This window comes from Acartia tonsa, chromosome 3, assembly GCF_053477335.1.
Source record: "Acartia tonsa isolate MP-2025a chromosome 3, ASM5347733v1, whole genome shotgun sequence".
Classification (NCBI taxonomy): Eukaryota; Metazoa; Arthropoda; class Copepoda; order Calanoida; family Acartiidae; genus Acartia; species Acartia tonsa.
This window is the reverse complement of record NC_137262.1, coordinates 60,480,795-60,507,353: the sequence shown is the minus strand read 5'-3', so window position 1 is coordinate 60,507,353 and position 26,559 is coordinate 60,480,795. Positions and strand designations below refer to the sequence as shown.

At 30.6% G+C, this 26,559-nt stretch overlaps 2 protein-coding genes across 2 annotated transcripts in view; both read right to left on the bottom strand.

Moving 5' to 3' along the window:
• Positions 1-9,652, bottom strand: part of LOC145314989 (uncharacterized) — a 28,018-nt gene extending 18,366 nt beyond the window's left edge. The window contains exons 1-10 of the mRNA XM_080155058.1: positions 9,548-9,652; positions 9,097-9,248; positions 8,310-8,536; positions 6,872-7,016; positions 4,619-4,656; positions 1,962-2,001; positions 1,585-1,667; positions 1,311-1,366; positions 745-816; positions 465-551 (exon numbers count right to left, since the gene is read on the bottom strand). Coding sequence (XP_080011184.1) covers positions 465-551; positions 745-816; positions 1,311-1,366; positions 1,585-1,667; positions 1,962-2,001; positions 4,619-4,656; positions 6,872-7,016; positions 8,310-8,536; positions 9,097-9,248; positions 9,548-9,652 — 1,005 coding nt within the window. The remainder of the gene's footprint in view (positions 1-464; positions 552-744; positions 817-1,310; positions 1,367-1,584; positions 1,668-1,961; positions 2,002-4,618; positions 4,657-6,871; positions 7,017-8,309; positions 8,537-9,096; positions 9,249-9,547) is intronic.
• Positions 9,653-9,903: 251 nt separating this feature from the next.
• LOC145314988 (uncharacterized) lies at positions 9,904-20,397 on the bottom strand. Its single transcript, XM_080155057.1, has 5 exons — positions 20,329-20,397; positions 19,500-19,534; positions 18,878-18,968; positions 15,924-15,979; positions 9,904-10,024 (listed from the first exon to the last, which is right to left on the bottom strand). The coding sequence occupies exons 1-5, from the start codon at positions 20,395-20,397 to the stop codon at positions 9,904-9,906; spliced, it is 372 nt and encodes a 123-aa protein (XP_080011183.1).
• Between the last annotated feature and the right edge of the window lie 6,162 nt (positions 20,398-26,559).

Here is a 26,559-nt window from a genome sequence, read left to right as displayed (position 1 = left end):
TAAACAGGTAGATGTATTAAACCCAATAAGACTTTGCTGTAAGGTTAAAATTGCAGCTAAGACTATAGCATCAGGGAATTTAGTTAAATAGCATAAAACCACCCCTAAACCTACATAAAATTAAGAAATCACTATGTTCTATGATTAGCGAGATCTTAATGGACTAAAAAACTACTATAATAGGATGCAACAAGAAAAACAAATATACAGAGATAGATAATTACATATACAGCCATTTAGAAAGATAGCTTCAAACTTTATTGGCCCAATATTGTATTACAAAATACCTTAAATTCTTAAGACAAAACAGCGTCAAATAGACAACAGAAATTGTATGGATAAGAGAGAAAAGGATAAAAAGAGAGAAAAATAGAAAGAGAGTGAGATACCGAGATATAGAGAAAGACTTGATGGATATTATCGTATTAATCTAATTATTTTTAAATACTAATTTTGACTTTCCTTAAAGATTCTTTTTTACTGTCCAAAGCGCCTTCCAAATCTGTTATTTTATCTGTCTGATTGTCTATTTGATCCGATAGCAGGGCTACCTAGGATAGATAGATATAGGTAGATTAGATAAATATATAATTAGATAGATAGATATATTTCAAGATCTTTTATTTTATACTTTTGGTTATTTGGTCTGATAAAAAGGCTACCTAGGATAGAAAATAGATAGATAGGTATATAATTAGATAGATGTATATGAATTACAAATCTGTTATTTTATATAATCTCTACCTGTAAATGAAGCTGATCCTTATCTCCCTCTAGTGCTAACAATCTATCTTCTATAGAAGATGGAAGAGCAACCTGTAAATATATTTATATATTATATACTATTGGCTACGCCCCTTAAGAACTCTAGGAAAAAGTAGGGAGGGTCGGGGGTAGTCGAACCATTACTGACAATGTTAGTTTTTAAAAAAAAGGTAAAAAATGGTGGGATATTTTCCTATGTGCAAATATTATTTAAAAGGCTGTACCCTCCCTTATAATAGTTATAAACCTTCCCATTGCATAAGAAAAGCATCACTGTAAAGGAGAATGATAACGGTTAGCGGTCTGTAAAAACAGACTGTTTCCATGAATTAAAAATTATTTTTAAAAATAATTACAATTACAATTTTGAATTCCCAACGGTATAAACTTTTTGTGGTTATTTATGAGTTACTTAATATGACTAAAACATAACTTTTAAAAAAGTTTTACCAATTACAATTTTGAATTCCCAACGGTATAAACTTTTTGTGGTTATTTATGAGTTACTTAATATGACTAAAACATAACTTTTAAAAAAGTTTTACCTGCATATTTTGAGGAAGGTACATTGGGGAAGAACACATATGACCCTGCCAGCCAGCTAAATAAATAGATATATAGTTAGTTAGATACATAGTTAGATAGATAGATAGATGGGTAAATAGTTAGATAGATAGATAGATAAAAAGATAAGCATATTTTGTGGAAGTTACATTGGGGAAGAACACATATGACCCTGCCAACCAGCTAAATAAATAGATGGTTAGATATATAGATAGATAGATAGATAGAAAGATAGAAAGATAGAAAGATAGATACCTGAACAGCAAGATCTACAAGAGGATCTAGGATCATAAGGAACCAAAGCCATGTGTGATGAGTGATTTGAATGAACAGGTGATCTAAAAAATGAAATTTATCTAAAAAGTAACAGACTGTCTTTGTGTCTAAGTGGCTCTCATTTACAGTGAAGATTCCTAAAGACCCCTGGGAGGATTTTTTTGGGGTGGGGAGTACCTTCAACATCCCTCCCTCCCCCCCTCCCCCCAAAAAAACAAAAAAATGTTAAAAAAAATTTATTTATACGACTAAAATGGAACGTGGAAGCTTGACTACTTTGATTGAAAACATATAACATTTTCTACAACTGTTTAAAAAGTCTTATGCTCTATTATTAAATAAAATACAAATTTTACCTGCAGCTATGACTGGACAGCTCATTCATAGAGTCTGCACCTAGATAGATAGATATATGTATTTATCTATTTGTATAGATAGATAAATAGATACTATAATAGATGTAGATAAGTAGATGAGTAATAAATAAGATAGATAGTCAGAGATAGGCGGAGTTAAAGGATATCTACCCCCCACCCATTTACATATACCTTGAAGGTAAAGAATTTTAGGGGGGGGGGGGGGTTGGTGAGTAAACTCCCACCCCCCCCCCCAAACAGATTTTATGCCCTCCACCCTCCCCCCCCCCCAAAAAAAAGTAAGAAGCTTGGACGTCCTTGTACATTAATATGTATTTTAACAGGTTAAAAAATGAAGAAAAAAAAACAATAATAAATAGATAGATTAGATTATAAATAAATATAAGAACAAAAGAATAAATGGGTATATGAAAACATCTATTCATTTAGTTAAATATTTGAGATAGATATTTATAAAGGTCTACAAAAGATTAAACCTAAGAAAGTGTTAAAGTTCCCACTGTATCTCCACTGTTAAAATAGTTTATGGTGTCTGAACTTCAAAATTAAACACTCATAAGCAACTCCAATATTTACTTTTATTCTTAAAAAATGCTTTGCCTCATGATACAGAAGAATCATCTCCACCCCTTTGTAAAGCAGCCTAAAACCATCTCAAGTGCCTGTTCACCACCCATTATGATAAATTATATTACCACTAATTAATTTTTGATGAAAAAGTTTAGGCATAGCTAGTTTTTACCAACCAATAAAGATATAATAAAAGTACCCAAAGATTCTAAGCCATCGAATGAAAGAACATGTTCTTTATAGAACTTTGGGTACCATTTGAATCATTTTTATTCTTAAGCTAAGAAGTGTACTTTTAATTTGCATGCTTTGTTAAAAAAAGGTTAAAATGCTTTTAGACACCTACTAAGACAGTTTTAGTCGCGAAGCTACTCTATAACTACAATATGTAAGTTTGTCATTGGGTTTATTTTGTTAAAATGCTTATAGACACCTACTAAGGCATTTTTAGTAGCGAAGCTACTCTATAACTACAATATGTAAGTTTGTCATTGGGTTTATTTTGTTAAAATGCTTTTGGACACCTACTAAGACAGTTTTAGTAGCGAAGCTACTCTATAACTATAATATGTAAGTTTGTCATTTAGTTTATTTGATTAATATGCTTTTAGACACCGACTAAGACAGTTTTAGTAGCGCAGCTACTCTATACAATACGTCTGTTTGTCCTAAGGTTATTAAGGTTTATTAAAAATTTCAAGATTATCTTCTAAATGTGACATTCAAAAGCAATGTCATTTTTGAAAAGGTTTAAAATTGGGCTACCAAGAAATCAATATAACCTAACTTTATCTACCCTAAAGTAATAAATTTTAAAAAGTAATCTTAGATTTATAAAAAAAAAGGGAGGGGGGATGAACTCAAGAACGCAATTTTAGAAATTTCCTTTTTTTCTAAATTTAGCATGGTTCAAAAGAATATGTTCAAATATTGTTGCTGCGATACTTATGAAAATAATTGTATATGTTTCTTTATGACCTTTAATTTTTAAAATAGTCATTAAAGAAAATAAACAAAATGCAGTTTAAGACTATTTCTAGGAACAACATAATTTTAAAGTCGGTTGCTTAATATATCTAAAACAGTTAATTGTTCATTGCTCTCAGAGAAGCTTTGATATTCTTTACTGGTACCCTAAATTTCATAACTTTGTTGACCTATTGTCTTATCCTTTAAACTCCCATAGTTCTAAAGTCCTTGCTGTATTACGTTTTACTAGAAACAAAAAGGAAAACCCTATCTGTTCAGCTGTTAACGAGATCTTTCTTTACAGACAGACACAGATTCAGTGTTACTATTTTATAAGGATGATGAAAAAAAAACAGTCAACAGTTTTACAAAAGTCAAACTGTATGTACTATGTATATTAAAATGCAAATCATAGTTTAAAATGTCAATGAAAGACAACAAACAACTTTTATTTGCATAGTAAAAAAAACTGCACCGCTTTTTAGCGATCTAAAGAGATAAGACAGTAGCCAATAAATTGATTTACATCCCAAAAAATTCACGTTCTGTTTATCATACCTCATGGACCAACTAATAAAAATTTAATAAAAGTCCCAAGGGTTGTTGAGCCAACGAATAATAAAACTTTATTTCAAAACTTTGAGGGCTAATGCAAAAAATATCCCAATATCTCCTCCCTCCCTGACCGCTTTTCCATATTATGTCAGACAGTCCGTCCTTTAATTATCGCTTTAATCTAATGATGTATAAGATTTGAAATGGCTATTTCTATGACAATTAAGCAAGAATATATGAAAATAATATTTTTCTTCAGACTTCTAAAGCAATATTTATCACTCTAATCAAATTAAGGATGTATAAATAAATGTATAGATAGATAGATGTATGGATTCATGGAAGGTTAATTAGTGAGATAGATTGATCGATCTATAGATAGTTAGATAAATAGAAAGATGTATAGTTATATCGATAAATAGATTGATAGATGATTAGAAAGAAAGATGGATGAATATAGAAAAACTAGATGTAAAATAGTAATGAATAGATAGATACAAAGATGGATAAATAGATAATCAAATAAATAGCTAGAGAGATACCTGAGTCCTCTTCTTCATCTGTCATTCTACCCGTAATCCTAAAAAAAATTTACAATATCTATATATTATGTATTAATTAAGTTTTAACATTTACTTATAAAATCTTTCACAGCTATTTTTGATTTCAGGTTATTGCATGCCATAGATGTCAAAAGGTTTAAAGGGTCGTTTACCCCCCTCAAACTTAAAAACCACCTCCGACCAACGACCTTCTTCAAAATTAAAAAAAAATATATTAATTTTATCCCCCTGAAAAATTTTTAAAAATTAAAAGCTTGGACGTCTCTGGTTACAGTAGTAGTAGTTGTTGTTGTAGTTTTCCCCCAGTAAATTTATATGTGTATATTGTTAGATTAAATTATCCTGAAACCTTTTAATCACATAACATAGCTTCACATCTTGGCATAAGGGATGGGCTTTAAAAAGAAATTAACACTTTCCTAATTGCATAAATACTCATATAGAATCAACAGTATTTCTGTGTGTTTTTTCTTCTGTCTATACCGAAGGATCTTGCTAACCGTTGAACCGATATGGTTCTCTTTTACAGTACCCCAAAGACCTCTAGGAGCGTAGCCACTAGTCTAAATATGAAGTTTAAAGTTCATAAAGCTAAAACTAAAACAAATATTTTAAAATTGTTTACAGGTCGAGAAAAAGTGTGTTGCTTGTAACAAAAATAAACAATCTTATTCATATCAATTCTTAGTAATTCACATTTTTTTCACAGTGAACCAATGAAGGTTTATAACTATTTTGGCAAAGTTTATCATCGGCATCCCATTAAAATCGCCCAAAAATATTATACCTTCCTACAACCCCCCCTCCCCCCCTAATTTCTGTTTCTGTTTAGATCATATATTTAATGTGGGGGGTAGACATTCTCCCCCCTCCTGCCTTCCCATTAGTGTCTCAAGAGGACTCCAGTGACTCCCCAATAGTGGCTATGTATTTCAATTGATAGATGGGTAGAGAAAATAGCCTAAAACCTTCTCGGGACCTATTCAAATGTCGGAATCTTAAACTTCAGACAAAAGATGACTATACATAATTGGATTATTATATATCAAACAAGTTTAACAGTTTATAGGGTATCAAAGCAAATGTTATAGTAAAATTATTTTAAAAATTAAGTATTAAAATTATTATTATGAAGAAGCTAATAGAACACATATACAGTTTCAACATTGATGGGGATATTGCTCCATTAGAACTATTATAATTGAAGGATTATATAGAAATAATTAAACCTAACTTTAGTTGCACAAAATTCAGGGAAAAAAATTAAATTAAATCAAAATTAAAATACAACATTTAGTCTTTAGTAAATTGCATTTGTTAATACTAAATTTTAGCTAGTCAATAATGATAATTATTTATTTTGGAGCTTAAATTATAATAATATCCCATTTTGGCAGAGCAGTTAGAGGAAAAATAGTTTTTCTTTCAGATGCAATATCCCTTTAAGAGTTGTAAGCGAAATTTAGCAGAATTATACCTTAGAAAATTTGGGTAGTTATACTGTGACGTACCCAAGGAACTGCAAATAAACTTGTCAGCCACAAAAAAGTTTGATTGTTAGCAAATTAAAAAAAATAATCTTAATTACTTTTTTTTAAATCCTGATTTTAATTTTATTTGCTTAGTTTACGTTTATAAGAGACCAAATAGATTGAAAATTGTTAAAACAAATTAACAGAGGGGGCAGTTTATTACACTAGTCCCCAAGGTTTTACAGCAACATTTTCCTATTCGTTGGTGGCTTAAAAACTTTGGGGACTTTAGTGAATTTTGATTGGTTGATTCATTAAGTTGAGTGATCAAAACTTTCAACCATTAATTCAAATCTACAGAAGGGGTAATCTTGTGTATCATCATTGGGGAAGTACATTGTAAATCAATTTATTAGCTATTGTCTTATCCTTTTAGATCCATGTTGATAAAATAAAAAAAACCTTACAACTTTATCTAATAGGATTATACTTTACATTAAATACAAACTAATCATATAGTAGCATTGCGTAGCTGTAATTAGTGCCCTAGGGAAATGGGGATAAATGTCACAGCTTTTGGCCTACCTATTCTATTGACGTCATAGGAGAGGGAAACAGAAAAGTAATAGGGAAAGAAAACCCTCTAGAAAAAGATGAGGTATAGGGTATTTCTTGACGTCAATAGAATAGGTAGGCAAAAAGCAGTGACATCTATCCCCATTTTCCTAGGGCACTATGTACAGATTCTAGCATCGCCCACCTGTTAGGAGATCTGATATCTCTAATTGAGGTAAAATCTTTGAAATCTCTTCTGTTGGGAGACTGAACCCTCCTCCTTATTGTTCCATTGCTGGGAGTAGAACCTGCCATACTCATGTTGGTGCCACCTCTCATATGCACTCCACCTAAAAATTATTCAATTGTTTTACATATAAATCCATATCTTAATTAATATATCTATCTTTTCTTAATTAATTTGATAATCAAACTCTCTATTACTTCATTAATCTTTTAAAGGAAGCCTGCAAGAAATACACCGATCTTACTACCTCAAGTAGACCCAATACCCCAAATTTGAAGCCCACAGATTCAATAACAAGAAATTAGGTACATAAATGACAACTTATTTGGAAATAAAATATTATTTTTTCTTTTTTTTCGCATGCTTTTGCATCACGAATAAGTGTATAGTTTAAAACTTCCAAATTCATTTTTGTTAAAATACTCCTTTGAATTATTAAACTTTTTTCCTATTTTTCCTATATTCCTTACCTGTAGATGAAGTATTGATATATTTATTATGGTTGAAATGATAATTATAATCAATCAATCTATTAATCAACCTTCCCTTAATCAATTTGTCAATCAATCAATCAATCAATAATTCTATCTCTCTATCTATATATCAATAAATACTCGCCTGCAGCTGATGTATTGATATATTTATTATGGTTAAAATGATGATTATAATCAGGGTGTCCGGATGATGAATAATACCCGTGTATCAATCTATCTATCAATCAATCTATCAATCAATCTATCAATCAATCAATCAATCTATCAATTAATCTATCAATCAATCTATCAATCAATCTATCAATCAATCTATCAATCAATCTATCAATCAATCTATCAATCAATCTATCAATCAATCTATCAATCTATCAATCAATCTATCAATCTATCAATCTATCAATCAATATATCAATCAATCAATCAATAATTCTATCTCTCTATCTATATATCAATAAATACTCGCCTGCAGCTGATGTATTGATATATTTATTATGGTTAAAATAATGATTATAATCAGGGTGTCCAGATGATGAATAATACCTGTCTATCTATCTATCTATCTATATCCCTATCTATCAATCAATGAATCCTTACCTTGTGATGAAGTATTGATAGATTTATTATTGTTGAAATGGTGATTATACTCAGGGTGTCCAGATGAAGAATCAATCAAATTATCAAGCAATCAATCTTTCTATCTATCAATCTTTATATCAATCAATCTATCAATCAATCTATCAATCAACCAATCAATTAACTAATAACTCCTTACCTGTAGATGAAGTATTGATATATTTATTATGGTTGAAATAATGATTATAATCAGGGTGTCCGGATGATTAATAATGCCTGTGTATCAATCTATCTATCAATCAATCAATCAACTATTCAGTTCTTCTTACCTGCAGCTGAAGTATTGATATATTTATTATGGTTAAAATGATGATTATAATCAGGGTGTCCGGATGAATAATGCCGATGAATATCTCCAGGGTTGCCACCACCACCCCCAGAAGTATAGGCAGGGTTGCCACCACCCCCAGAGCTATAGTGGTTGCGCTGCATTTGGTGTGTGCTATTGTGTTGGTGGTTGTGCTGATTCATGTCACCTGGAGACGGAGATTTATACCTAAAAAAATATATTTTTTATTCATCTTTATTTGATAATAATATTATGAGGGATGGAGGGGATATTGGGTTCTTTATTATACTAGTCCCCTACGTTTTCTTATTCGTTGACTCAAAAACTTTGGGGACTGTAGTGAATTTTGATTGTTTGACTCATTAAGTTGAGTGTTTAAATGTTTTAACAACAAATTCTAATCTACAGAAGCAAATAGAAGCAAAGATATAAAATCAGAAAGAAGTACAAAGGAACACTAAATCTTGTAGAGTGTCAGAACATTAATTTGTAAGCCTATGCAAAACTGTATTTTAAAAGGACATCCTTTCAATTATAGGATTATAGAAGTGCCTCCCTTATGATACTGTACCTTGTTGTCCAAGGCATCCTTATAAAAAAACAGATGATAGAATTGTTATAATTGGCATGTTTTAAATGGAGATAAATACATTCTGGTAACAATTATAGTGCTGCTACGCTTTCTATATCGTACAGGAATCATTATACCATGTTTGAAATTGATAGGACAACTCTAGGAAGTCTAATATAATGATAAGAGCTCTTACCTCGAATGAAAAGTGGTGGATGGGAGAGGGGGTGGGGGATGACAAGGAGGTGGGGGTGCTTGTAAATGGTGGCTGCCGGGGGGTGGGGGTTTACTGTTAGGAGGTGGTGGGGGGTGGCACGGAGGGGCGGGATGGTTGAAATAGGCGGGACCCTGAAAAAAACAGCAATATTTTTAAAATGCCAAACACTATCTATCGTTCTGATGTATCCTGAAAAGATCTCATTTTAGATTAAGTTTTCAGGATAAGCTTTGAACTGGTTCTGATGAGGGTTTAGGCTATTTAGATGAAGAATTCAATTCAAAACTATCAAAATATGTGCTAGGGTGCCTAAATCAATTTAAATTATATTTTTTATCTATATATCAATAGATTTTTTTCCAGCAATTATAATTATACTATGTATCTTTCTAACTATCTATATGTCTATCTATCTATCTACCCTACTAACCTGAGAGCTATCAGCTGACATCCTAAAATGTTGCTCCAAAACCTTGCCCCTCCTGGCGCCACGCTCTAGGCTTGCATCACGTCCTAGACCTCCTATCAATTTCATAGTTTCATATTTATTTTAAATATTATCAATACTTGAAAACTGAATCGTGATAATATACATAGATTACGTGAATATATTGACAGGGGAAAATTTGTAGTCAAGTCAGGTTGCTAATACGGAACTTATTTATTGGTCAGTTTATTCAACAAGTAAGAGTAAAATGAAAGGGGGGAATAGTTATTTTAGCCAGCTGCGAGTATTACTTTATCAGAGTACATGTAAATCTAGTGTAAGTAGAAATTAATCCATTGTTAAGTTTGATTATGAAACCTTCCTGTAATATTATTAGAAACTGCTGTGCCACTGCCGTTGTTGATTGTCATAACTCCACCGCCAACTGTTGTTGAACCACCACCACGCATCTCACGAGAACTTAAAATTAAACTACGACTCAAAGGTACATCAGTTTCTTTATTTAGTAAATTTTCTGTCTTTCTTTATTTTGATTTTGTATTAGAGGAAGTTCGTTTGTCTGTCGCTTGAATTTCTTAACGATGAAGCTTCCAATAGGCTTCAGAAATTCTTACTGTTCTTTCAATATCGTTTATTAATAAATAAAACTTTTATTCTTAAATATTTATGACTGTAACTGATGGCCTTAGACTATTGGAGGATATTTAAGTAAGTTTTGAGACCAATTAAATTACTTATTAATCAAAAGTTATCCTTGATTTTCAAAATATAATAAAACAAAACAAAAATGGAAAATGAGTTTATTTCTTTTCTTCAGCAATTAGTAATATTAAAAATATATGTAAAAAATTTTAAAACTTAAATCTTAATCTACTAAAATAAACTCTTTAAAGATAAGCATTCCGGTATTTATATGAATCATAATTTTATTGAGAACTTTATCTCTTTTCAGACGATTTGGGAAAAAATGAAAATATGAAAAATGTAAAGCTTTAATAAAAATACTAGCTACTTCGACCCTAGCTGTAGCATCGCAATACCAATATGTATATACTCTGAGAAGCATAACAACTTCGGTTCAGCAGTTACTGAGATCTTAAGCTTCAAACAGACAGACGGAAAACATATATACATACAGACAGATAAAAAGAAAGACGGATGAACGGACAGAACATATAGACAGACAGACAGACAAACTGACCGAGTGACGGAAGGACAGACATCTATTTACTTTGTATTATAGATAAACTAATTCAAAATCAATTTATATATAATCCCTTATTTTATACATCCCAATACTTGCAAAACTTACTTAACCATAATATGTAAATAATAGACTTAAATTTTCTTTTAATTTTCTTTATATTATTGAGACTAATTTATAGAATAAAATTAGAACAATAGTTCTCAAATATAAAAGCATAGGCTTAACGCTAACTAGAGATGGACTTAACTAAATTGTCAATGGGAAGAAATTTATTGAAATTACAAATATTATGTCTATTGTCAAAGGACAAATTATCTGAATGAAATAAAACAGAAATGTTTAACAAAATATTCTGGTTTACTTTTTGTTTTATCATTATTTTAATTTTAAATATACAAAGCAAGAATATTTTAATAATGAAATCAATAACCTCCAAAAAAGGAATCATAGCGGTAAAATTATGTACTTTTTTCTTTTAATAAAAAGTTTACAATCTTACCCTTTCATTGACGATTTCATAAAAATTATGCAAATATTACACTTTCTATTAATTAATTACAACAAAATCAACATTTGAAACAAAGAAAATCATCTATTAATTTAAAATTTTTTATTGTTTCAGCATATTAAAACTTTCTTTAATTTTAAAAAACATATACATGTTTATATGCTTTACCAGGAAGGGAGAAGACATTGCAGTGGGACACTGACACATATACATTTTTATAGCCACATTTTAATATTTGTTGGCTCAAAAACTTTGAATATTTTAATAAAATTTTTATTGGTTGGTCCAAACATTTCAACCAATAATTGAATCTTAAGAAAGGGTAACTAAGAATCCAGTACAGCTTTCAATAGTTTAATATCTGCGGTATTCAAATCGGTTCTGAGACATACTGAAAAATCAGGTAAATATTTAATTCTATTATTTGTCATTTCAATATTTGGGAAAAGCTGTCTATAAAACAATGTGATAAAACTAATCTTTGTAGTATGACTGACAAAATAATGGACCAAATACATTATATTCTAGGTACTAATAAAGAGAATGAACATAAAGATTAGCAGTCTATCTTAACACAGCCAATACATTTTCATGAACAAAAATTAGTACAAAAGTTCTCAAATATAAACAGATTTGGAATTTTACTATTCCTGGAGCAATTAGTTAGTGAAAGTATATTATATGAATTTAAAAATATTCATAAAAATTTTCATTTGGTAGCATGACTTATATTCTCAGTAAAACTTAAAATAGGTTTATGATAATTATTTCTGATTTTCGTATTCCTCTACTTCTTAATATTAAAATTCTAATGAGGGAGCTTTATTATTATAATTACATAAATATTAAAAAAGGAATTATAGCGGTACAAATATGAAATTTTTTCTTTTCATTTAAAGTTTTACATTTACCCCTTCATTGATGGTTTAATCAAATGAAATAAAGTAATATGCAAATATTTTACATTCTATTTATTGGTTTCAATAAAATTATCATTTGAAACAAAAAAAAATGACCTATCAATTTAAATTTTTTTAATTGTTTTAGCATTTTAAAACTTTGCTGCGAAAAAAACTGATACTTGTTCATTACATGTTTATGTGTTTTACCAGGAAGGGACAAGACATTGGAGTGAGACACTGGTGTACAAAGTTAAATAACTACATTTTGATAGTTGTTGGCTCAAAAACTTTGAAATACTTTCTCTGATTTATTATTCCATCTATTTCAACATATAATTAAAACTGCAGAAATTATACTGTCAATATAAATGAACTTTAACATATCTACGCTGATAAAATTTAATTAGAACAAACGTTCTCAAATATAAGAAGCTCCTTTGATGGATATGACTTTTCTGAAGTTGACATAAAATACATTAAAAAAGTACTTAATTAAAGTATACATTTTTTAAAACTTATCACGGGGCTAATTATTTTAGTAGAGCAATGTAAGAATTATTAATAATATAATTAAAATTTTTTTGTTGCTAAATTGTTAAAAAAGAATCCCAATACAAGAACGTGTTGTTATATATACAACAACAAAAATGTAAAGGGGATCATAGCGGTTAAAATATTTACTTATTTTACTTTCATATAATATTTCCAAATTTAACCCTTTGGTGACGAGTTTAAGGAAAATTATACGACCCCTTAGTTATTGATTAGATTACATAGATTAAACTTTACACAAAATCACCGTTTAAAACAGAGTTGTGATTTATAATGATTAATTATTTAATTTCTGGTCGTTTTAGCCTTTTAAAACTTTCCTAGGCATGAGGGGGACATTTGACTGTAAATTAACTTCTACCCAAAGATATATAATTTGTTGGCTAAAAAAACTTTGTGTTCATATGGAATTTTGAATTGTTTTTGTCCAAACTTCTGTTTAAACTATTCAACCTAATAATTATAATCTACAGAAGGATTGATTTTGTATCTCATAATTATGGATGTTCATTAATTTATCGTCCATTGTCTCATCCCTTAAGATTCCTAGTTATATTGTATCTAACTCCAGTTTCAGAAAACAATAATATCCTATTATATAAAGTAGTAACCTTTTTTCGTCTGTAGCGAAGTATCTCCCTACCCACTGAACCTATACGGTGCTCCTTTACATTGAAGCTTCTTTTAGGTCTAGGGGAGTTTTATTATCATTTTTGGGGAGGGTATTTACAACCTCAAAAAAATTAACCCTGTAAAAAATTAACCCCCCCAATTCCAAAATCTTTTTTTCTTTTTCTTTTTAAAAACTCTAAGTGAAATTTTTGGAATTACTTAAGTTCCCCAGAGGCTTCTAGGGGCATAGCCGCTATTGAACACTATAAAATGATCGAAGCATGATCTACAGACCGATGAAATAAGTAAGTTGTAAGCTTGATAATCATTGGTAAACAGTAAAATCTTTGTAACAAAATTAGCAGTCTATCTTACATAGTAGCAGTGAAAATCATATTACCCCACGATATTGAATGCTAAAGGATGGTAAGCTTCTCTTATTAAATATTAATAGAACACAAGTTCTCAAATATAAGAGTTCTAGAAGAATCAGAATATTGAATTAAAGTTGATTATATTGTTATAGTAAAAAATATGTTATAAATAAGTATCGAATGTTACTGGAAAAATTATATTAGTAAAAAATTATGAAATTTTTATTGTATGTCTTTTTAATTGTTTGTTTATATCTAGAGGTAAGTTTTAATTCTAGTGCAGGAAGTACTTATTAATTTTTATCATATAATTTTAAAAACACATCGTAGCAGAAAAAATATTTACTTTTGAACTATGCATATACTGTTTACCCCTTCGATGACGATTTTGATGATACATGGTAAAATGAAATGAAAATAATGAATTTGGTTACACAAATCAAACTCACAAAAAATCTCTAATTGAAGTTTGCCATGTTTCTTCCTAAATCATTTATGTTTTAACTTTTCAACCATTATTTTTTAATTAAAGGAGGGGTATTTTTTTAAGATATCCATATTATTATGCCATCCTATTCCTTAAGATTCATAGTTATACTGCAAGTTACTCCGATTTTAGGATAGTAGAATAAATATACTGATTAATATCAAACTGAACACTAGTTCTCAAATATAAACGTCCTCTTTACAAATAGCCCAACGCAATGGTTTCATTATTTTTACAACAGAAAGAAAGCTATATAAGTCTGGTAAATTAAAAGTATTAAACGTTGCATAAAGATTATTCTATTTTAAAACTTTAAAAGATATTTTAAATGCCTTTTTAAAATTTGTTGTCTGTATGTTTAGATTTATATTTCTAGTGCAAGAAATGCTTAATCTTTTATTATAAAGTAATTTTTAAAAAATATCATAGCGGAAAAATATAAACTTAAAAACTGTTTGAATGATGTTTATAAATTTAACCCTTTGATGAAGGTATTCATAAAATAAAGGAATATGGAAATAATTCATTTGATTAAACTTTTAATTAGGTCAAGACTGTAAATTACACTGGTTTGTAAAGTTTTATAACCACGTTACCATATTTGTTGACTAAAAAACTTTTTTCTCCTTTATTGAATTTAGCTTATCCCTTAAAATCCCTTACACTGCATGTTGCTCCACTTTCAGAATACAATATTTTACCCAGGGATCTCAAGGGATAAGACAATGGCCTATAAATTGATGTACATCGCTATTGATGATACACAAAATCATCCCTTCTGCAGATTACAACTAGTTGTTGAAACGTTCTGACATTCAAAGAAATCAGATAAAAATATAATAAAAGTCCTTAATGTTGTTAAGCCAAAAAATTAGAAAACATTATTATAAAAAACTTTGGGGACTAGTGTAACAAACAGCCCAAACAGTCCCCTTCCTCCCTGACAATTACCTCATACATACAATTCACAAATCTTTCATTGTCACAAATTTAAACATTTTTTTTCTGCTGCACTTTTTAGCTCACAAAAAAAAGAATTGAGACATTTTTAAGTGATGCTCTTCTATAAATGTAAGTTCGAAAGTCTGACAAATTTTTATTTTAGGCATGTTAGAATGTTTCTATCGATTTCAAACCATTGATAAAATCATCCTATTGATTTAAAACTTAAATATTAATTTCCGAAGTATATTACACATGCTTTATAAAGCAAAATAACCATATGACAACAATACTGAAAAATCATGTATCGAATCGTAATATTTTTCAGTTTTTCAACGAATATTAAAACTTAAATATTAAAGGCCTAGGCTAACAAAACTGATATCAATCTTTTTAAGATTTTTATTTTAATATTCGTGGATACATGATTTTTCAGATTAGCTGAGTACCGGTTCTAATCCAGCGGATATTAATCGGTTATTACATCTCTTTTACAATATGAATAATATTCATATAAAAAAATTGCCCTTTATTGGTTTATTTGAATCTATGAATAAGTTTCGCTATATGAGATGTTGTCATCCTTGTTAAAAGTGCAATCATCGGTGTCAAATATTTGTATTGAAATAAGGTCAATAGTGTGTGCACCTTTATCTATCTATCTATCTATCTATCTATCTATCTATCTATCTATATATCTATTTATCTATCTATCTATCCATCTATCTATCCATCTATCTATCCATCTATCTATCTATCTATCTATGTCTATACCTCATCATAAGTTCTCTACTCCTCCTATGAACTCTATCCAACTCTTGTTCTCGTTCCTTCACATGAAAAAATAGAATAACATTAAATCTTTAAAATATCAAATTATACATTAATTGTAGTCAGAAAAAGGTATCATTTAAAATTGACTTTTGTCTCAAGCCTCCATCGCTTTAAAATTTCATTTATGATCCCCTCACCCCTCTTTGTTTTACTTGTCAGTTCATTTTACTTAAATATAATTTAAAGGTAATTTTCTACTTTTATATTTATATTTTTACTAGTGAAGCTACTCTATAATTCAAAATATACGTCTGTTTGTCCATCTGTTAGAAACGGTGTGGAGGGGAATACGAATTTCTTAGCTTGTATTCAAGATAGACTCCCTGTACCAATAAGCAAACAGTATATATATTTTACTTGCATAATACTTAAATATTTTCTATATCTATCATCTATCTATCTGTGTACATATTTACTTTACTTATTTATCCATTTATCTTCACATTTATCTTTAAATACCCTTGAAACAGTTTTTACGGTAAAATCTCTCTACTTCTTAGTAAACCTTCAAGCAACCCACTTACATATGGATCTGGGGTCTAAAGGGATAAGACAATGGCCGATAAATTAAATTACATCCCCATTTATTACATACAAAATTATCCTTTTTGTTTATTACAATTAGTGGTTGAAACGTTTTGACACTAAACTTAAGGAATCATACAATCAATATCCATAAAAGTCTCCAAACTTGTTAAGCCAAGAAATAATAAAAACGTTAATGTAAAACTTTTGGGACTAGTGTAATAAACAGCTTTATGTCCCCTCCCTTCCTTGGTATTTTTCAATTTAAGTGTAGGAAGCAGGGTTGGGGTGAATGATCCAATAAGCTTAACAAGGGATTGTATCGTTTTCACGTCAGTACGCATATATAAGTAAAAAGCAATGATGTAATTCATAATGATATATTAAATACCAAGCTTTAAAACAAGCAGTAAAAATGCGTCGATTCTCTTAATTTATTTTCTTACAGGTTGAGTTTTTAGCCATTTCATATCCTAATTGATAGGATGTTTGTCAGTCTATATCCGCACAAAGGCGAAAGTCAATACAAGTTTTAAAATGAAAATTAAAAAAATATTTTTGGGATGGGGGTGACAATTTCTCTTAGAATGGTAAAGTTAACCTCCCAAAAATAGTTATAAACCTTGCTATCATAACCTTCATTGTAAAGAAGAACCATATCTGTTAGCGTTATCCTAGAAATTACAAGAGTTATATAGAGCTCCACTTTTATGAATGTTGTCGTACTTGTTTACATGCAATTTGCGTCCCAAAGTCAATTTTCAGTGGAGCACAAAATTTCTGTTCAACTCCCCATGTTAACTAACACAGGGAGGGAGGGAGGGGACATTGAACTGTATATTATACTGGTACCCAAAGTTTTATAAACAAGATCTCTCATTGGTTTGCTAAAAATATGTTACTTTTATTGAATAGTTACTTTTCTATATATACTTTTAATCTACAGAAGGGGTAATAATGGGGAAGCCATCAATTTATCATCCATTGTCTTATCCCTTAAAACCCCTGAGCTTAACCTAATTTACTGACAATGTACTTTTACTTTCAGTTCAATATCAATGTTATATATTTAGCATTGATAATAATAATAAGGTCCTAATTCCAATGTATAATTCATTATGTAAAGTAGTAAGAGTTTTTGTTTTTTTGTGTCTAAAGCTTAAGATCTACTACTGAACTGATTGTGTTTTCTATTTTAAGTATGCTCCTTCAAATACAGATATCTTTCTATCTATCTAATTATTTATCCATCTATCTATCTATCTATCTATCTATCTCTCTGTCTATCTATCTATCTACCTTTATTCTCTCATATTCAGTGGATAAATCCCCGTCATCCTCCTCCTGTCCCTCCTCAAGTCTAGTGGCTCTATCTATCTATCTATCTATCTACCTATCTATCTATCTATCTATCTACCTTTATTCTCTCATATTCAGTGGATATATCCCCGTTATCCTCCTCCTGTCCCTCCTCAAGCCTAGGGGCTCTGTCTATCTATCTATCTATCTATCTATCTATCTATCTGTCTATCTATCTATCTCCCTGTCTATCTATCTATCTTTCTGTCTAAGATCTACTACTGAACTGATTGTGTTTTCTATTTTAAGTATGCTCCTTCAAATACAGATATCTTTCTATCTATCTAATTATTTATCCATCTATCTATCTATCTATCTATCTCTCTATCTATCTATCTATCTATCTACCTTTATTCTCTCATATTCAGTGGATATATCCCCGTCCTCCTCCTCCTGTCCCTCCTCAAGTCTAGTGGCTCTGTCTATCTATCTATCTATCTAACTATCTATCTATCTACCTATCTACCTTTATTCTCTCATATTCAGTGGATATATCCCCGTCATCCTCCTCCTGTCCCTCCTCAAGTCTAGTGGCTCTGTCTATCTATCTATCTATCTATATATCTATATATCTATCTATCTATCTATCTATCTATCTATCTATCTATCTATCTATCTATCTATCTATCTATCTATCTATCTATCTATCTATCTATCTATCTATCTACCTTTATTCTCTCATATTCAGTGGATATATCCCCGTCATCCTCCTCCTGTCCCTCCTCAAGTCTAGTGGCTCTGTCTATCTATCTATCTATCTATATATCTATCTATCTATCTATCTATCTATCTATCTATCTATCTATCTACCTTTATTCTCTCATATTCAGTGGATATATCCCCGTCATCCTCCTCCTGTCCCTCCTCAAGTCTGGGGGCTCTGTCTATCTATCTATCTATCTACCTTTATTCTCTCATATTCAGTGGATATATCCCCGTCATCCTCCTCCTGTCCCTCCTCAAGTCTAGGGGCTCTGTATATTTATATATCTATCTATCTATCTATCTACCTTTATTCTCTCATATTCAGTGGATATATCCCCGTCATCCTCCTCCTGGCCCTCCTCAAGTCTAGGGGCTCTGTCCTTACTGCGACTCTTCCTGTGTAAAGATAGGAGGTAGAATCAGTACCCAAAAAGGTACTCAATAGGTACCCAAAGTTTTAAAACCACATTGTCTTAGTTGGCTAAAAACTTGTTACTTTTATTGAATTTTCATTGGTTAGTTCTAAACTATTAGTGTTTAAACTTTTCAACCAATTATTTAAATCTATAGAAGGGGCAATCTTGTTTATCATAATTAGGGAGGTATATAAGTTTATTAACCAATATCTTATCATTTAAAATCCCTGGTATTATGAACAGGGTCAAATTTTTCTAAAGCCATTTTTAAGAAAATTTTAATTTAACAACCTTTGTCAGCTGGTTTCTGATATACAAAGATAGAACATTGGAATATAAAAAAATCTATCCCACCAACTTATTTGTATGATTTTATTTACTGAGTGGAAACAAAATATTTTGTGATATATATTTGTGCCAAGGCATCCCCCCAACTATTGAAATCAACCTCCAATTAATATTAAAATTATCATAAAATGAGAACATAGAAATAAAATAAAATTAATATTACCTTGTTGAAGGGGGTTTACATCTTTGACGATCTCTGTTAAGATTAGGGGAATACATTATTTTTAGTTTCAAGTTAAAAATATAGATATAAGTTAAATACGGATGACAACATAAATAAGTAGCGAAGCACATAAGTTAATTATTAAATCTTTAGAGCAAAAAAAAAACAGACAAAAATAATTAACAATGGTTCAATATTAGCCATAACAAGACATTTGTCATTAAAACTACGTATACTTTTCTCCTTAGGTAGGAGTGTGACATTGGACTATAAATCATGCTGGTACCCAAAGTTTTATAAATACGATTTTCGTTCAATGGCTTAGTTACTTTGGTTATTTTTATTAAATCTTTCTTGGTTCAAAACTTCATGTGTCCAAATGTTTCAATCACTAACTTTAATCTACAGGGGATAATTTTGTTTATCATCCCATATTTCAAGACAATTATTTAGCAGTTGCATGAAAACAAGGATGACAACATCCATAAAAGCGAAGCTCTGTAATGGAAGGACAAACGAACATTAGCACTTGTAGAGTGTCTAAACTGAATAGGCAGAATATTAATGCAGTCTTTACAAATTGTAACTACATTTGTTGCCAAACTGCTTGAATAATTAAACTTTTTAAGGGCATATTGTCATTTTTAGAGATTATAAAGATGCTTCGCTTATATCATTGTACCTTGTTGTACTAGGAATCAGGCGAATAGGATAATTTTAACATATTCAAATTAACGAAAACAGCTAGCCGTGACGGACGGACCGACCCTAATTATAGAAAAGCTTCGCTTTTAAGAAACCTAATTAATTTTTGATAAAATATATTCCTCCTAGCAGGTAAAGCTGGTTTTTCTTCGTCATCACTTCGCTCCACCAGGTTCACATATGAATGAAGCATTCCTGGAGCAATTAGGTTCATATCATAACACGCTATCGATGAATAATATTAAATGAATAATAGTTATTTATCGTATTCATTAGAACTGGTTCTCATCAATACGAAAAAAACTATGTCTAGCATCGTATTATATCCAGATTTTTACAATTATAAAACTGGTTTTAATATTATAATTGTACATTTTATATCCGCGGAAAGCTGTTTTAATACGTTGCTAGAAATAATATCGTATTGTAGACAACTGTTCGCGGAAAGTAAAATTGAAAAATTAAAAGATTCATTTGAGTTTAGACAAAACTGTTATTAATATTATGATTTTTTATTTTATTAATCGTAGAAAATTGTCTGAAATAATCGGTATCGAAGCCATACTGGGCAGAACAATTACAGTTATACATTGAGTGTAAAAAAGATAATCAATGATATTAAATCTGAAAATGAAAAAGCCTAAAACCATCACTGGACCTATGTAAAGCTACTTTAGAATAGAGAACCCAATCAGTTTAGTAATTTATGAGATCTTAAGCTTTAGAAAAAAAGACACTTACTACTTTATATAATAGTATACCTTCACTATTTTGCAGTCCCAACTTTCTAAAATCTGTGATTATAGGATTGGCTATGCCTTGGCCCCTTTCTGTAGATACAGGTATAATCAGTCCTTGCTTTCTGGCATCTGCTTGACTCTAAAAAATATATTCTAATTTTACAAGGTTGACAACATCCAAAAAGCGAAGCTCTATTATAAGAAGGAAAGACAAACGAACAATAACTCTTTAAAATATATCATAGGATTATATATTAGTTTCTGTCGATACAGGTATAGTTATTTTTTGCTTTCTGGCATCTGCTAAACTCTAAAAAATATATTCTAATTTTACAAGGTTGACAAAATCCAAAAAGCGAAGCTCTATCATAAGAAGGAAAGACAAACGAACAATAACTCTTTAAGAATGTCGGAACTTAAAAGAAGAACAGTAATTTTAAATACAGGATACTGGACAAAAAATGAACATATAGACTGTTGAACAGTCAAATGCACAATTAATTGGACAGCCAATTGAACAGTCAATTGGACAGTCAATTGAACAGTTAATGAACAGTCAATTGGAGAGTCAATTGAACAGTCAATTGGACAGTCAATTGAACAGTTAATTGAACAGTCAATTGGAGAGTCAATTGAACAGTCAATTGGACAGTCAATTGAACAGTCAATTGGACAGTCAATTGAACAGTTAATTGAACAGTCAATTGGAGAGTCAATTGAACAGTCAATTGGACAGTCAATTGAACAGTTAATTGAACTGTCAATTGGACAGTCAATTGAACAGTCAATTGAACAGTCAATTGGACAGTCAATTGAACAGTCAATTGGACAATCAATTGAAAAGTCAATTGAACAGTCAATTGGACAGCCAATTTAATAGTCAATTGGACAGTCAATTGAACAGTTAATTGAACAGTCAATTGGAGAGTCAATTGAACAGTCAATTGGACAGTCAATTGAACAGTTAATTGAACTGTCAATTGGACAGTCAATTGAACAGTCAACATATAGACTGTTGAACAGTCAAATGCACAATTAATTGGACAGCCAATTGAACAGTCAATTGGACAGTCAATTGAACAGTTAATTGAACAGTCAATTGGAGAGTCAATTGAACAGTCAATTGGACAGTCAATTGAACAGTTAATTGAACTGTCAATTGGACAGTCAATTGAACAGTCAATTGAACAGTCAATTGGACAGTCAATTGAACAGTCAATTGGACAATCAATTGAAAAGTCAATTGAACAGTCAATTGGACAGCCAATTTAATAGTCAATTGAACAGTCAATTGGACAGTCAATTGAACAGTCAATTGGACAGTCAATTGGACAATCAATTGAAAAGTCAATTGAACAGTCAATTGGACAGCCAATTTAATAGTCACTTGGACAGACAATTGGGCATACAAATAGACAGGCAGACAGATGGACAAATAGATAAGTATACAAACAAATGTAACAAACAGACATCCTATTACTTGTAGTATTGAATATTTTCATACCTGGCTTGTAGCTTGCTTCTTAGATTCACTTTCAACTCCTGATTCAAATCGGTTTTGTTTAGAGTCCAAACAAGGATGACAACATTTATAGGTAGAAAAGCTTAAAAATATTATGAATTGGTATACAAATTGATTTTAAGAGCATAAGTACTGGGTGCTCATTGATATAAATAATCAGTCTATCTTAAATAGCAGCTGAAGAAATCACATTTATCCAATAGCGAACTGGCTGACGGACAGATTAAGTGAATTATATTGTAGCTTTTATACTAAAAAAGAAGGATAATGCGTTATTTCATGAAATTTAACAACACCGCCAGAGCAAAAAGTTAAGAGATTGAAATGATTAAGAAAGAAAAAAAACTCGGGTAAAGAATTTATTTTTGTTTCGTTGAATAGTTTATCAATAACTGGCGGCTTTGCCCCTAGCATCTATGAGCTCTGCATTCGAAGAGCCAGAGGGGGATTAGCTTTAACCATTCCAAGACTAAAATCTGAAAACAAAATAGCCAGAAACCCCGCCTCAAATACCCAGTAAGAGAATTTAAAATTAAAATATAAAATGATACAATAATTAATTTAACTCTAACAATTCCTTTCGAGGAGTAGATAGCCGCGTTGTTATCACTGCTGTTTGTATCTTCGTCAATATCACTAGACATACTAACTATTCGTCGTGGATACAGCCCCAGTTTCGAGTCCTGCGTCAATGGATATAATATAACATGGATATTACACCAGATTTTCATGTTCTATAAATATTCGCAGTAAGCTAAAACAGGGATACCTCCATACACCACCTTTACCTTGTCCCTTCTCCTTCTCAAAAATAACGAAATGACCAATAAATGTTAGCATGATAGCAACCTAGATTAAAGACAATATTTCCCTGCCATAACATCCACGTATATTATATATCCATTCCTTGGTGTCGTAATTCAGCCAGATTGTTTGCTGGGTGGAGTGTTTGTGTGTTAAAATTTGTCTGTGTATGAATTGGTTCTCACGGATTATTTTATGCTTATTTTAGAAGATTTTTAAGTTGTTTATTTTTCTGAAAAGAAATTAGTTTTTAGGTAATTAATACTGTTTCTGTTTCGGCTTGTATTAAAGATAGAGGTCTCTTATTTCCTTTTTTATACAATTCTACATTTGAAATAAGAAGGAAGGAAAAAATATCTCTTTAAGAGTGTCAGAACTTGATAGGCAGAACATTAATTTGTAAACAATAATAAAAATAACTTTATTACAAAATTCTTAAATACAGGATACACTATAAGTACATACTTTCATTTTTAGGATTCAACAAGAATGACAACATCCATAAAAGCAAAGCTCTGAAACGGTATGACAGACTATACATTAATTCTTGCACAGTGTCAGAACTGAATATACAAAATATAAATATATAAGTTTCTGAATTCTGTTTAAGGGCATACTGCATTTTAAGGACTTGATTATAGAGATGCTTCGCTTATAATATTGTGCCTTATTGTACTTCAAAAATCAGATCAATCAGATGATTATATCACATAAAAGTTGTTGTAAAAAAAGTTAACAACATGTTTCAAATATACACTTTATATAGGGACTTTATGGTAACGATTATTGTATAAATTAATAAAAAAAAAGCTATTCGTTACGGACGTACGGACCCTAATCATAGAAAAGCTTCGTTTGTAAATTAATAGCAGCGCTACTAAGAATATAAGTAAATTAAAAATTTGCAAATACTATTTCGCATAGTTGACCTACTATAGTAAAATTGCGTAAGTCACATTTACCAGAGATTTTTAGGGATAAGACAATGGACAAAAAAAGCGATTTATATACCCAATTATTACAAACAATATTACCCTTTCAAAAGAATAAATTGTTGGTCAAGATTTGTATCCAAAGATTTAAGTAAACGTGTTTATAAAACTTTGGGTACCAGTATAATGTACAGTCGAATGTCCCCAAGTTCTTGGAATTTTACTAAAAAATTCCACGAAAATTTGTTGTCCTATTTTTATTTCAAACTAATCGAAATATAATCAAAACATAAAAGCTGATTAAAAGCGAAGCTTTTCTATAATTAGAGTCGGTCCGTCCGTAACGGATAGTGTTTATCATTAATTTAGGCATGTTAGAATATTGTCCTATCGATTTCAAATTGGCATGGTGATTTCTGTTGTATCCATAATCATCTTATCTATCTGATTTTTGGTATTTTTATTCCTACGACAATAAAGTACAATTTTATAAGCGAACATCTCTATAATCAAGTCCTATCGTTTCAGAGCGCTACTTTAATGGATGTTGTCATCCTTATTTATTTTTAAAGTTTAACTTTTCTATAATTTCTAAATTTATTATTGAAGATCATAAAATCGTCCTATTTATGTATTCTAAACCCTAATGCATGAAGATTCCTGTGCTATTAGGTATGATATGAATAAGTTGCAATATTAGAGTAAAACACTAGAGGGAGAAAGGGTTAAATAACTGCATCTCCCCAATGCAATCGTCTTGTGCAACCTTTCTATTGGGTCATTGAAAATCAAACAATGGTATCGCTTATATTAACACAGTTAAGTAGCAGAAATTTATTTTGAAGCAGACGAAAGAGGTCTTTGACAAATGAAGGGAGGTAGTTGTCTGTATATACATCTATACTATAGATCTGTTGTTGCAATTATGCTTTCTAAAAGTCTCTATATGTATCATAGTGATTCATAGGGCGATTGGTGCAATATTACAATTTCTCATAATTCTCTTCTGATTACAAAGTAATCCCATAGAAATCAAATACATGATTTTTTATTTTGTACGTAAACTTAGACTCATTTTTCTATGAAATGCGTCTGCTTCCGTCATAAAAATTGTGTATTTTGATATTTATATGATACTTCATGGGGTTACAGCACTAGCCTCTAGTAGTCTACGTATTGGATAAATCGATGGGTGCAAAGAACCATTTCCCTTTTACCTATCTATTATTACTTAGCGGTTACGCCCCTAGAGGCCTCTAAGGGGCACTTGAGGGTCTGTATGAGGGACTGTATTCCAGCGATGGATTTTCTTGGGGGGGGGGGGGGGGGGGTAGAGGTAACCTTCCCAAAAATAGTAATAAACCTTTTGCTTGGACCTAAGGCTTCATTGTAAAGGGGAACTATATCAGTTTACAGAAGACAGACAATTTTGAATAATGTTAATCCGCCAAGATATTAATGGCTAATAAAGTTAAAATTTGTCTGTGAAGAATTCCTGAACCAATTACCAATAACCAACTTTATTTACTTGGTCCGTTATTCTGTCAGTCGTACTACAAAAAATGTTTTTTATATGAATTAAATCTTGATTTATAGCTGCTGAATTTTTGCTCTTTAAATCACTTTGTCCGTAAGTCCATCAATGTTTTCCTATATTTTCATGTTATTACAATTTTAAAAACTCAAAATTTAGGTTTTTCAAAAAAAAATTTAAGGCACTATTTTAGTATTTTTCACCTAAAACTCAATTCACAAACTAAAAGTATTTAACATTCTGCATCTAGGGAAATATAAATGTTGGTCCTATAACATTAACATTACAGTAGAGTTTCAGTCTAACGCAACTTTTAATTAACTGTCATACTAACAAATATAGGGACTATGAAACTCATTAATAATCAAAACTAAAATATAATGGGTATTTAGGGTTAAGGGTTTTTTAAAAATTTATACAAAAATCTACATAACTTAATTTTAGAAAAGATTTAAGGGCTTAATAATAGTTATTTATTTATTGCAGTAAATATAATGCCCTGCTTGGCGCAGGGCCAAGATTTGTGTCTGTTCTCAAGGGAAAGCAATTAAATAGAGGAGTGAGAGAGAGAGAGAGAGAGAGAGAGAGAGAGGAGAGGGAGAAAGTGAGAGGGAGAGAGAGAGAGAAAGCAATTGCCATATAGGTGAAATAGAGAGAGAGAGAAAGAGAGAGAGAGAGAAAGAGAGTGAGAAAGCAATTGTCATATATGTGAAATAGAGAGAGAGAGACAGAGAGAGAGACAGAATGTGAAAAAGAGAGAGTGAGAAAGCAATTGTCACATAGGTGAAATAAAGAGTGAGGAAGAGAGAGAGAGAAATAGAGC

Coding starts and splice junctions, on each gene's coding strand:
- LOC145314988 (XM_080155057.1), bottom strand. CDS start 20,397: ATGCTTCATTCATATGTGAACCTGGTGGAGCGAAGTGATGACGAAGAA. Junction 18,969..19,499: donor TGTAAACCCCCTTCAACAAG/GTAATATTAATT, acceptor ATCTTTACACAG/GAAGAGTCGCAGTAAGGACA. Junction 10,025..15,923: donor AGTAGAGAACTTATGATGAG/GTATAGACATAG, acceptor TTTAATTTTAAG/TTCTCGTGAGATGCGTGGTG.